Below are 13,503 nucleotides of genomic sequence, written 5' to 3'. Positions count from 1 at the left end.
GGACACTGGCCAGTATGATATCGGTTTTACTGAAAATACAGCCGGTCTCAGTCAATTCAACGTCTATTCCGTGTTGGATCAATGTAATTTCATTGAAATGATGTGGAAACAACGTTGATTCAATCAGTGTGCGTTTACATGTATCAAACATATCACTCACAAATGTTTTACTACAGTACCTGCACAGGTCTGTGGTCGAATCCGTATCATTCTCTCCCCCCACAGTTCAGTGTGACCGCCCCAAACCCCAGAGGGGAGTCCTTAAATACAGCCCATCTCTCTCATGACCCAGAGTTTAATGGTGACGCTCAAATTAAAACATACTCCTAAAATAACTTCTGACACTCAAGACCTACAGTAGCCCCCCCCCCACACCTCTGACAACACAAGCCACAGAGACCCCTGGCCCTGGGACCTGGAGCTTTCACCAAACATTTGTCCTGGTCTTCTTACACAAGCATGATTGCTAGAGATTTCCTGAAACTTCTGGATGACAGTAGCCAAGGGGAAGGACTTATGTTGATATGAAACCACCTTTATCGTATCTAGACTAATGCTGTAGGACACCACCATATCATCGACCATGTATTCATCAACCGAGGGAGACAGTAAAGCATACATGAACAGGACAGACACCGGCTTAACAATATTAATAGTTTACCATTTTATATACAAGGATGCTTAAAGTCCATTCCTTATGCATTAAGATCTGATTTCAATTACCTGATTAGCCTAAGGTAGGAATCCCATCAAAAAACATTCACCCCTTCCATTTGAATCACATACAGTTCAGCTTTTGAAGGGTAACAGTTAGCATGTACAATGTGCAAAATTGTAGTCTTACCACATTGACACATACAAAAACAGTTCATCTACAATACTTTTCAATCAAATGTTTCTATTTCAGTCATTAAAGTTCCGCTGTCATGTATTAATGTCCTCCCAGTGAACTGGGGTTAGGTTGGTGTTCTTCTCTATGGGACTTCAAAACAACTTCTCGTTGAGAAATGTTGAAATACTCAGCCAGCGTATTACATTTTGGCAAACAACCCCATAAAACCTGAAGACAGACCGTTTCACTATTTTTAGTATTCAGACACAGAAAGCACCCCTCGCCAGTTTAATACCTACTGGTGAGCCCTAATCATATTTCCATACATATACACCAGTATCAAAAGTATGTTGTAGTATTATAGTATTACACAGTAATATCCAGCATATGGTGTATCAAGCCCCAGGGTTAAGAGTATTTACCAAGGCTGGTCTCGCCATCAGTTATATTTGGAGCTAGCTGTGATGATGGTGACTCGCAGCTGTTTCTGTATGGAGTTTCCACACCATGTTCACATACTTTGTCTTCCCCTGTAGAAATGGAATAAACCAGGGCTTCCGAAACTCAGTCCTCAGGACCCCAAGGGCTGCACGTTTTGGTTTTTGCCCTCGCACTACACACCTGATTCAAATAATCAACTAATCATCCAGCTTTAATAATTGGAATCAGTTGTGTAGTAGTAGCACAAAAAAAAAAAAACTTGCAATAAGTGTGGGAAACGCTGGAATAACCTATGGACCAGTTTTGGATGAACTCATATGGCGACATCACACACCCTAAAACACAAAACCACTCAACCTACAGTACGCCTTAAAAAATATGACAGTCGGACCATAGAAAGCCATGCACAGACACACACACACACAGAAAGTTTGTGTAGCAGCATAGTCTTTAGGTGTCCTCAGCGGTGACGTCCAGCTTCCGCTGAGGGATGTAAACGGTTTTGGTGCCCGCCGGCGCCGTGTGTCCATGGCTGGTGGTTACCACGGTAGCCAGCGGGGTGTGGAAGAAACTGTGCTGGGGGAGGGCCGTCCCTTTGGGCGTGGTCATCTGAAGAGGAGAGAAAGAAAACGACAGAGAAGTTAGCTGTTTACAATCAACATCACACCTCATTTATATAATCAGTGAAGCTAGTTACCCAAGCACTGAACCAGCAGCACACCATTAGCAATTAGGGAGGAAGGGTTTGCCTTTGACTGTTTGTGTGTGTGACAAGATTATTGGGGTGTGAGGCTGTGTGTGTAAGTATGCTGTCTGTATGTGTGACCCAGTGTTTGTGTGTGTGTAACAGTGTTTGGGTGGATGTATGTATGCAAGCATGTATCTCACCTGCTGTAGGCTGATTAGCGTGAGTGGTTGCCCGCCTGGGCCGGTCATCTGATGTTGGACTGGCACGGGGGACATGGGCTTAACGAACACCATGCCGCCCCTCTGATGCAGGCCCAGGTGGGGAGGCAGGGGGCTGGGCAAGGAGCTGGGGTGCTCTGGGGTGTGGCCAGTGCCAGGGCTGTAAGTGGGCACAGAGCCAGGCCCAGGGATGAGGCCCAGGTTCTGCAGGGTAAAGTTGAGGATTGCAGGGCTGGGGAAGCGGTGTCCCTGGGCAGAGAAGGGCGAGGAGGGGGGAGGCCTGTGGAGGGGGAGGCTGGTGGGGGTGAACTCCTGGATCGGGGGAGGTCTAGAGCCTGGGATGGAGAGAGGGAAGACATAGTTATTTACAGTCATAAGATACAGATTTCCAATTTGAATTGATTTTAAGTCATCTGATACCGAATGCTTGTATGCTTTACTCAAGGTCCTCAGAAAAAAATAAACGAAAAGACAGTTTAAATTTGCATTCGTGTGTGTACTGACTGAAAAAATGTTAAAGGTGTGTATACCTGCGGTGGGTGTGTGGTAGATGTTGTAGGTGGGTGTGAAGGCTTTGCTGCTCTCTGTGTTGTGGTCTTTGTAGCTGAAGAGTGACTGCTGGGAGATGGGGATCAGGTAGCCAGTGGGGATCAGAGTCTGGAACCCGACAGAGAGACAGACAGAGAAAAGAGTCATTAAGACAGTATTATGGACGCAACGATTCACCGATACGCATCGGTCCCAGATTCAAATGTTGAAGATGCAAGTGCGTTGGTCTTCAGACTCAGACCAAATGTAGCATGTATTTGTCAGAAAATCGATTCAAACGTTACGAGTCACTGGTTCATAAGTTTAATACATTCCTTCTACATCCGAAAACACAGCTTATCTTTTGTGTCGAACTGCACGTAACTCTTTTGACAGTCATTGCTCTACAAGTAATTTTGCATGCCGAACAACTCCAGGCAATATCAGTAGCCTAGTCAAACTGCGCACTGTGCCCAGCTTCACGTGCTGACCAACGCGAGTTGGTCTTGCAGATCTGTGTGGCACATTCAGCATTCAAATACTAAAATGACTTGCATGATATTAAGATTGTGACAACCTTTTGTGATTTGCTAGATTTTTGTTATATACAGTTGAAGTCGGAAGTTTACATAAATCTTGGCCAAATACATTTAACTCAGTTTTTCACAATTCCTGACATTTAATCCTAGTAAAAATTCCCTGTCTCAGGTCAGTTACGATCACCACTTTACTTTAAGAATGTGAAATGTCAAAATAATAGTTGAGAGGTTTATTTCAGCTTTTATTAATTTCATCACATTCCCAGTGGGTCAGAAGTTTACATACACTCAATTAGTATTTGGTAGCATTGCATTTAAATTGTTAAACTTGGGTCAAACGTGTCAGGTAGCTTTCCACAAGCTTCCACAATAAGTTGGGTGAATTTTGGCCCATTCCTCCTGACAGAGCTGGTTTACCTGAGTCAGGTTTGTAAGCCTCCTTGCTCACACACACTTTTTCAGTTCTGCCCACAAATTGTTCTATAGGATTGAGGTCAGGGCTTTGTGATGGCCACTCCAATACCATGACTTTGTTGTCCTTAAGCCATTTTGCCACAACTTTGGAAGTATGCTTGGGGCCATTGTCCATTTGGAAGACCCATTTGCAACCAAGCTTAAACTTCCTGACTGATGTCTTGAAATGTTGCTTCAATATATCAACATAATTAATCGGTCGACCTCTAATGTAAACTTCCAACTTCAACTGTATGCGCTGTTGAAAATGCTGTTTTACCGGAATTAAAGTAAGCTATCAGAAACAACTCTCATCTGGCTATACCTGCTGAAGGGGCTTATATATTTGATTATTCAGGTTCACCATCAGCAATATTTTTTGCTTTAAACGATCAGCATACCAAACATTAGGAACACCTTCCGAATAGAGTTGCACCTCCACCATTTCCCCTCTGAACAGCCTCAATTCATCAGGGCATGGACTCTACAAGGTGTTGAAAGCATTCCACAGGGATGCTGGCCCATGTTGACTCCAATGCATCCCACAGTTGTGTCAAGTTGGCTGGATGTCCTTTGGGTGATACACACGGGAGACTGTTGAGCTTAAACTCAGCAGCATTGCAGTTCTTGACACAAACAGGTGCGCTTGGCACTTAACTACCATAGCCCGTTCGAAGGCACTTAAATCTTTTGTCATGCCCATTCACCCTCTGAGTGGCACACATACACAATCCATGTCTCAAGGCTTCAATATCCTTCTTTAACCTGTCTCCTCCTGTTCATCTACACTGATTGAAGTGGATTTAACAAGTGACATTAATAAGGGATCATAGCTTTCACCTGATCAGTCTATGTCATGGAAAGAGCAGGTGTCCTTAAAGTTTTGTATTTATTTAACCCTTATTTAACTAGGCAAGTCAGTTGAACAAATTCTTATATACAATGACGGCCTACCCCGGCCAAACCCTAATGACACAGGGCCAATTGTGCGCCGCCCTATGGGACTCCCGATCACGACCGGTTGTGATACAGCCTGGAATCAAACCAGGGTCTGTAGTGACGCCTCTAGATGCAGGCCTTAGACCGCTGCGCCACTCAGGAGCCCTTGTATACTCAGTGCATGTCTTTAATATACATACATACATACATGATGATAAGGTTACTAATTTCATAACGAGGACAGCAATCACTTTTGCGAGGCACACTGCATGGCCAAAGCGAGAGATCACTCCATACAAATGTCCAAATGGTCAAAACCATTCGATTTTGAGATGGGGGTGAAATATATTCCAAAGTTGTGAAATATATTAATTGGCTATGTCATAGCTAATTTGTAAACAATAAATATTGATAAATGAGTTCAAAAAGGGAATTAGTGGGTGATGGTAATTTCAGAAGCAAAGCGTGTGTGTGTGGGGGGGGGGAAAGAGAACAAAAAACTCAGCTCAGGTGCCTACATAATACATACACCAAAGACATACATCACACACCAGAGACATACATCACACACACCACACACACACTCAGAAGTCAGCTCAGACAGATCCAGCTCAGAGAAGCTCAGCTCATGGGCTTCATCATCAGCAGATTTTAATTTAGACTTCCACTGGCTGGGGCAGAGCTCCAAGACATCTATATAAGGTGGTGTCAGAGGGCCTTACCCCTCTGCTACAGTCCGGCAAACGGTACCGGGGCATCGGCTCACGGGACCAACAGGCCATAAGACTACTAAATAGCCATAAGACTGCTAAATTGTTAATTAAATGGTCACCAGATCAATCGGCACAGACCCTATCTCGCACTGACTCTATGCACAATCACAAGACTATACATACCGTAATTGCTGGACTATTAAGCGCACCTGAATATAAACCGCACCCACTGAATTATTAAAAAATATGTATTTTGTACATAAATAAGCCGCACATGTCTATAAGCCGCAGGTGCCTACCGGTACATTGAAACAAATGAACTTTACACAGCCTTTAAACGAAACATGGCTTGTAACAAAAATAAATAGGCTTTAACGAAACACGGCTTGTAACAAAAATAAATAGGCTTTGACAAAACACGGCTTGTAACAAAAATTAAAACAGTAGCCTACCAAGAAAGTCATTGGTCACTATCTTCCTCCTCCTGTGCACTGAAACCACTGAAGTCATCTCCTTCGGTGTCGGAGTTGAATAGCCTCAGAATTGCTTCATCCGATGTTGGATCGTTTTCATTGTCGCTCTCGTCACTTTCACCCGGAGGCAAATACCCCGCTGAGCTCATGCTGCCCCTTCAACACGCAGCAGTCCAGCCTTTCGAAACCCGTTGATGATAGTGGATTTTTTTACAATGCTCCACGCTGTTAGGACCCACTGGCAGACTTGACCATAAGATGCTCTTCGACTGCGGCCCGTTTTAGTGAAGGATTTCTCCCCACTTGTCATCCAAGCCTCCCACTGAACAAGGAGCGCCACCTTAAATGCACGATTTACACTGATGTCGAGTGGCTGCAAATACTTTGGGTCATCTGCTTTTCTTCCCTCTGAAAGCTTTTGTTGTCTTTCTGCACTGAGTCAGTTCCTCACGCTGCTATTTCCAACGTCTTATCATCGACTCATTAAGGCCAAGCTCCCTTGCAGCAGCTCTATTTCCTTTTCCAACAGCCAGATTTATCGCCTTCAACTTGAAAGCTGAATCATATGTATTTCTCCGTGTCTTTGCCATGATGAGGGTTACAAAATTACTACCGTAATCAGAATGATGGGAGGTTTGAGCGCGCTCAATTTATGTCACATTATGTGACGGTGCTCAGTTTTTTGGCGGCATGAATCTTGTGAAAGCGGGAAAAATCCATAAATTAGCCGCGTCATTGTATAAACCGCGAGGTTCAAAGTGTGGGAATAAAGTAGCGGTTTATAGTCCGGAAATTACGGTACACACTCACACTGCACTGACACTCGCACAAAGCCCACACACATTCACATACTGTACATAACACACACGCGCACACCGACAATACAAATATTTTGCTGATACTCCATTCTTATTTGACTCTTATCTATCCTGATGCCGAGTCACTTTACCCTGCCTTCATGTAAATATCTACCTCGTACCCCTGCATATTGATCTGGTACCGGTACTCTCTGTATTGCTCCATTTTTGTGTATTTTATTCCTTGTGTTACTATTTTTAAACTTAGCATTGTTGGGAAGGGCTCGTAAGCAAGCATTTCACGGTGAAGACTACACCCGTTGTATTTGGAGCAGGTGACAAACATATTTTTCAATAAAGAAAAAAAATGAATGTGTTTATGCAACAAATGTTTGCATTGATTCGTTTTCTAATAGTTTCAAACTAAAACGTATCGTTCCTGTATCGTATTGGAGCCCGTGAATCGAATATTGTTGAAAGGGAAAGATGCACATCCCTATACATCATCCAAAGATATTGTACACACAACATCTAAAGCCAAGTGTTTTCTGTTATTACCAGTATCGGTATTTTAGCTATGTGTGTGTGTGTGTGTGTGTGTGTGTGTGTGTGTTTACCTCTGTGTGTAGGTGTTGAGGGTTCAGTGGAACAGCTCTGACCGGCGTGAGCCCTGCCTCGCTGTCTGAGGTTGCGACCTTCTCCTCCTTCTCCAGGAAGGTCTCCAGGTTCTGCTCCAGTGTCTGATTGGCTGCGACGGCCACTGAGCTCCCAGGGGTGTTGACGAACTCTGGGTCCAGGTGGAGGGCTCGGGGTGAGGGACGGCTGGAGACGAGACCCCCGCGACGCGCCTTTAGACGAGCCTGGAGGATCTCACACAGCTTAGGAGACGTGTCCTGGAGGAGAGGAGAGAAAGAGAGGTGGGTTAGCTTGGTATGACTGTTGCTATAACTATTTATCAGGCTTCTTTATTTGTATGTCATTGCCAAAGTTCTCTACTAGTGACAAGTCACCTCACATTCTGGTCAAAGTAGGTACAACTGAGCTGCGTAGAGGCAGAAGTAGCGTGTAAAGAACAGGTCTTACCCGGGTGCTAGGGTCAATTCTCTTGGCCTTGGAGGGGCTTTCCTCTGAAGTTCTCTCTGAACACACACGTTTTAATGCCGAGGGGCTGCTGGTTGGCAGCTTGTTCGTAGCAGACGAGTTGCCTTGCACTGTGACATCACTCGGGCTCCGCCCCGTCTTATCCTCGAAGGTCATAGAGCGCACAGCGAGGCTGGTTGGCTGAGGCCTGGTTAGGGGGTGTGGCCTTAAGGAGGAGGGGTGCATGTAGATGGCATAGGGACCGCCTCCCTGGTGTTGGGGCAGCAGTATAGGGATGAGGGGTGAACACTGGGCAGGGTGGAAGGACATTGCCCCAGTAGGTTGGGGGGTGAACTGTGCCCGTGGGGTGAGGTGGACAGTGCTGGCACAGGCTTCTGTGGGTGTTAATACTGGGGGCTGTGGAGCTCCTGGCTTTTTAACAGCTTTCTGTTGATGAGCTGGCAGTGCCTCAGTCACAGTAACGGCAGACTTCGGTGTCCTGTCAACAACCCTGGAATGGGAAAAGACTCATTGTAACATCTGAGTTGAGGTTAACAAGGAAACGTACAACATTTCTGGTTAATTTAGAAGAACAAAGGATACGATAGCGCAATTTTTTATTTTAACCTTTATTTAACCAGGCAAGTCAGTTAAGAACAAATTCTTATTTTCAATGACGGCCTAGGAACTGCCTGTTCAGGGGCAGAACGACAGATTTGTACCTTGTCAGCTCCGGGATTTGAACTTGCAACCTTTCGGTTACTAGACCAACTCTCTAACCACTAAGCTACCCCTGCCACCAATGAGAATCAGGCAGCACTTACTTGTTTGATTGCTGGTCAAGCTGGAACTTACAGATGGCCGCTAGTTGGGCCATTTTGGTGGGAAAGAACTCACTGCTCGAGGAATCATCTGAAAAGAAAAACAGAAGCTAATTTACACATCCAACTCTCAGTAAAAACATCTGAATAATATCCCAGACGCTATCTAAATATCTCCCAGGACGTACTCTTGACAGGGCTGGTGGGGGCTGAGTTGATCTTGCGCCGGTCTTCCTGGATGCTCTTGGCCAGTTTGATGAGGGAGGGGTGGCGGGTGAAGCTGCGTTTACTCCCCGGAGAGGAGAAGAGATTTTTGGCACAGTTGTCTACGGAGGTACGAGACTCAAGTTTTCTCTTGGCAGTCGCTGTAGTGGCAGTGGTCTCTGTGTGAATTGAAACACAAGATTTCGTCTGGTGAATGGGAGAGGCAGGTTGGACACCATTACAGGTTAAATGGTAACATAGTGTCTGACTCACAAAGTTAATATAAACCACTAACTTGTATAGCAAAAGTTCAGCATAGCTTCAATGGCACAGGGTACTTCTATATCATGTAGAAATCAAGGCCTTGTGATAGTGTTATTATGTATGGTAACCCCTTCAAGTGAAGTATTATTGGGAAGACAGTGTGTTCTGATGAGTGCCTACCCTTCACACTGGGGAAGTCCTCAGGGCCAGTCCATTCAAAGGCTGGCTTCCTCCCCTTCTCCTCTGTCACATGGACCTTCTCTATCAGCTTCAGGCTCCGCAGCACGTTGGCTATATCATACAGCCTGCGGACCTTAGCTGCAAACACACAGACACACATTCAGACATTACTCATCATCACTAGATGAGGACCCTAAGGTCTTAAAACACTTGAGGGAGCATCTGTGTGCAGAATCGTACTTATTGCGCCAACTACACACTCAACTTGTATGACAAAGCTTGTGTATCCTAGCTAAAAATGGGCTGAGAGAACAGATTTGCTAGTTATTAATTCTGTTATATACAGACTTCCAAAGGCTGTGCCAGAGGCATGAAGGACTGTTTTGCCCTTAAAGGCTCAACACTCACTCTTGAACTTGCTCTTGTCCTGATCAGCTACCTGGTCCTCTCCAATGAGGATCCTGGCAGCCACATCCAAACTGACCACCCGAGGTGTGGACACCAGGAACAACATGACAAACTTCTGGCTCATCACCCTCAGAGACTTGTCCTTCCTGCTGTTCACGGAGGCTGGAGAGAACACAGGTGAATAATAGCAAGGTTATTGCATAGCCAAGACCATGGTCACTCAGTTCAGCCGACTAAAACAAGAAATATCTACAGGGGAAACTTTTTTCTACAAAATCGTTGCCGTACAGGGTCAATCAATTGCATGCTACATATTACGAACAATTGTATTAATATATCTTAATCAAATGAGGTTAATCCTGGCCTCTCACCTGCTTTAAACTCCACCCCAGGAAGCTCAACAAAGAACATCTCCTTCTGGCCCTGTTCTCCTCCCTCCACCTCCTCGTTCTCTTTCTCCTCACCGTCCGAGTCAAACTCCTTTTCCAGGCTGCGCTGGCGGATCTGCTGCATCTGTTGCCCGTAGCGATGCTCCTCGCCCACCTGCCGCAACTTGGCCAGGGTCTGTGGTAGGTTAGCGCGCCCGTGCCACGTGTAGCGATTCTTGGCTAGCCGGCTGACCATGTGCAAGCTCTCCAGCACATTCATGATGTCATAGATGCGCCTGCGCTCCACATCTGTTCGGCCAGAGAAGAGAGAATGTGAGTTGAATGAACAGGAGTAAAGTAGTCTTGTTTGTATACTGCCTGTCTCTAGTTTGCAACTGCTTATTTACAGCATCAACATATAGGCCTCAACTTAGGGAATACATGCTGTATTTATTGCATTCTTCCAAAAATTGAAAATATAAGGGTAACACAGCTTTATTCTGAGAAAAAAATGGGAATAAAGACAGTGGAGAGACAGAAGTAAAACAGGACGTACTAAGCTCGGTGGCAACATCATCCAGACTGATGTCGTTGTTGAGGGCAGGGTTGGGATAATCAGGGTAGCGGGCCAGGAACTTGTGACAGAGCAAACCCAGACTCTTCTCTTTTCTGCTGATCTGTTTCTCCCCTTCCTCTCCAAGCTCGTGGTCCTATGGGTGAATAGGAAAAAGATCAAACAGGCAATCAATACATTTCTAAGGTTTCTAAGCTGCAGACTCATTTGTGTGTGTGTGTATTATTTTACCATGGCATCCCCTCCCTCAGAGTCCATACACAGCTCTTTCTCTCTGTTCCTGATCTCAGGGCTGGCAGCGCTCATCAGCATTTTCAAATTGGAGGTTGGGGTCCAAGGCTCACCAGTCCCAGTCTCCCTTCCTTTAGTTGGGGTCATAAGGGGTCCCATGTTGGTTTGAATCTCTGTTAGCACAGTGCCTTGGGTAGATGCTTTCCTTGGTGTTTTTGTCAGTGCTTGTGGCTCTGCAAAGACATTCCCCTGTTGGAAAAAGTAAATAGCAAAGATTATTTAAGGATCACTGGATGTCACGGTTAGAGTTAGTTATGTAACAGTCAGTCAAATACCCTTGAACATACATATACAGCATATTAACTACTATATAAACAATAAGATAGTAACCTGGATTTAAAAATCAACAGAAACATGTAGTTAGCTATTACTAACCTTGTGATTAGAGGTGGTGGTTTGAGTTGTATGTCTCAGATACTGGGACTCCAGTGACGTGCTCGACATTTTCCAACTAAATTTCAATTTAAAACAAAGAATGTAAGACTGAAATTTGCTAACAAAAAAGCAGTGTCTAGCTAGTTAGATCAATAACAGTTAACGTTAGCAAGCAAACTAATGTATTTGATTCATTCAATCCAAGTTTCACAAAACGTTATATGCTTAGTTACCGTTTCTTAACTGCATTATATTTCTTCGGTGTTAACATACTAACGATATAGCTAGCAAGCTACGCTTCTAATTCAATCACATTTACCAAATAATACCGTGCCTCTCGGTTGATTTAAATAGATTAATATTAAAAATCGAATCGAATCAAAATATCACAGTTAACGCTTGGCGGTAACTGACATGCACTCCGTCGAATGATCAAGCAAAACCGCTTCAACGACACGCCCATTTTGCGGCAAGTAACCAGTAAGAATGAAGCGGGCGATGACCTGAATCGAATTCGGACAGTCCCGCGCAGGTAAATATTTTTTTTAAATCTTGGCGCGGAATGTGCAGACATTCCACTGACACAACCCGGAACATTGAAATGTAACATACACGGGTCATTTGTGTTACTTACATAGCTTATAGTGCACGAAAGCAAGTCCGCAGGAATACATTTGCGTAACAAAATGTTGTTACACGTTAATAAAGGCTGGGCAGAACAAATTGTATCGCTTTCCAACTAGTTTGTTGGCCAGCTAATGAGCTATTGCGAGCGCGGGTCAATGCTACCACTGCACCCTTTTCTAAAAAGCTGTCTCGCTAGCTATAACTACGTCTTCCAAAAACAGCTACATTTTTGCTAGCTATAAGTCACAAATACGCGCCGTAATACTTCATAAGAGGTGTATTAAATGTTAGAAACTACAAATGCACATTTATTTACATGAGATCCCATGCAATTTGGATAGCAATAGCTAGCTGACCAGCTAGTTACGTACAGTAAGGCGCGGGTTAACTAGACTCCAACAAATGGTGTACAGTACAGTTGTTAGCTAGCTAAAGATGGGGAATAAGATCTGACTGACAATCACAGTCCCATAAAGAGAAATGATCAACACAAATATATGTAGTTACTTACCCTATAGCACAGGTTACATTTGTGCCCCTCTCAAATTCTTGTTTGCATCCCCTTGCAAAGTCAAGCAGCTAAAGGCATTGGTGATAAACGTGTGCTTTGCTATTGGCTGACAAAACAATCCTAATATCTTGAAAAAAAATTGAAATGTTGTCAATGTCCCCATGCAATTTCGGAACCAGACGATCAGCTAATTCACAGTAACGGTGTAAAAGGAGAGCCAAAGGACTTTTGCCCTGTAGTCCTACCCAAGTGAGTAAAATACGTTGATTTGAGGACCATTTAATTTGTCCCGCCTAGTTTCACGCGTACAGAACGCCCAGAACGCCCAGAACTCCCCCCACGGGATAGAGCCAACCATCACAATTTGAAACTACTCACACAACGCCTGATCCCACGGGTTTACATTAAACGCTGCACGGATATCTTGCCAGAAACTTGGCATGAAGCCAATTCAATTTTGGCAACCATTAAATTAGGCTACGACCGTTTCAATTTGTTGGAGAAAAATTTGAACGAAGTAAAAAGTATATCATACATATATCACCATAAAATACTAAAACGTTATGGCACCAATGTCATTTTTTAACGATTAATTGGGATTGGTGTTTTATTTTGGGCATTTACTCAGAGGGAGACTGGGAGATACAATTTGTGATACAATTTGCACAGATTGGTTCTCGGCATGAGACATTCGATACAATGTCGCTAGGTGTCACCAAAACCATTCTATCTGTCAGTATCCATGGAAACGGATGGCGCAGGGGAGCTGGTGGAGAAAACGCTGGGCGCATTGGGCGCGCGGGTCCAGTGACGTGACGTGATGTTATCGATTGAGGAGAGAGTGGGACTTTGCTGAGCAAAGCGAAGCATGCACTGGCTGTTCAAGGAGGAAAGGGAAAGAAGGGAAGGTAGCGAGTGACGTGCTGTAGGGAGCAGTTCGTCCTTGAAGGGAAACATTACATTCGCTGCTGATGTGTTGGGTGAGTAGATACTCCTAACATTTTACTTAAATTACATCTATTTTTATGATTTTTAGTTAGGTTACGTCTATTTCAACAGCTTTCCATAGTTTATTTTCCACCTTTAATTTTGGTGAGCGACCCCATGTCAGAGTAAAGGAAATGCATCACCTGCCGTAGCAGGATTTCTGCAGGGTGATATACCATCATCCATATGCTT

At 44.4% G+C, this 13,503-nt stretch overlaps 1 protein-coding gene across 2 annotated transcripts; it reads right to left on the bottom strand.

The window, feature by feature from the left end:
* Positions 1 to 640: 640 nt before the first annotated feature.
* LOC109884902 (transcription factor E2F8) lies at positions 641 to 12,576 on the bottom strand. 2 transcript variants are annotated; one of them, XM_020476810.2, is made up of 14 exons: positions 12,325 to 12,576; positions 11,187 to 11,262; positions 10,752 to 11,000; positions 10,503 to 10,656; positions 9,950 to 10,255; positions 9,579 to 9,740; positions 9,171 to 9,308; positions 8,711 to 8,905; positions 8,526 to 8,613; positions 7,705 to 8,212; positions 7,239 to 7,514; positions 2,710 to 2,836; positions 2,162 to 2,514; positions 641 to 1,882 (listed from the first exon to the last, which is right to left on the bottom strand). In XM_020476810.2, exons 2-14 carry the CDS (start codon positions 11,253 to 11,255, stop codon positions 1,724 to 1,726), a joined length of 2,784 nt encoding a protein of 927 aa, XP_020332399.1. In that variant the 5' UTR covers positions 11,256 to 11,262; positions 12,325 to 12,576; the 3' UTR covers positions 641 to 1,723. The 2 variants fall into 2 exon arrangements, with proteins under 2 accessions (XP_020332399.1, XP_020332391.1); XM_020476802.2 differs by lacking the exon at positions 12,325 to 12,576 and adding an exon at positions 11,420 to 11,539.
* Positions 12,577 to 13,503: the final 927 nt, after the last annotated feature.

This window comes from Oncorhynchus kisutch, linkage group LG3, assembly GCF_002021735.2.
Source record: "Oncorhynchus kisutch isolate 150728-3 linkage group LG3, Okis_V2, whole genome shotgun sequence".
Lineage (NCBI taxonomy): Eukaryota > Metazoa > Chordata > Actinopteri > Salmoniformes > Salmonidae > Oncorhynchus > Oncorhynchus kisutch.
The sequence above is the reverse complement of the archived record's forward strand: the minus strand, read 5'-3'. Positions and strand labels throughout refer to the sequence as shown.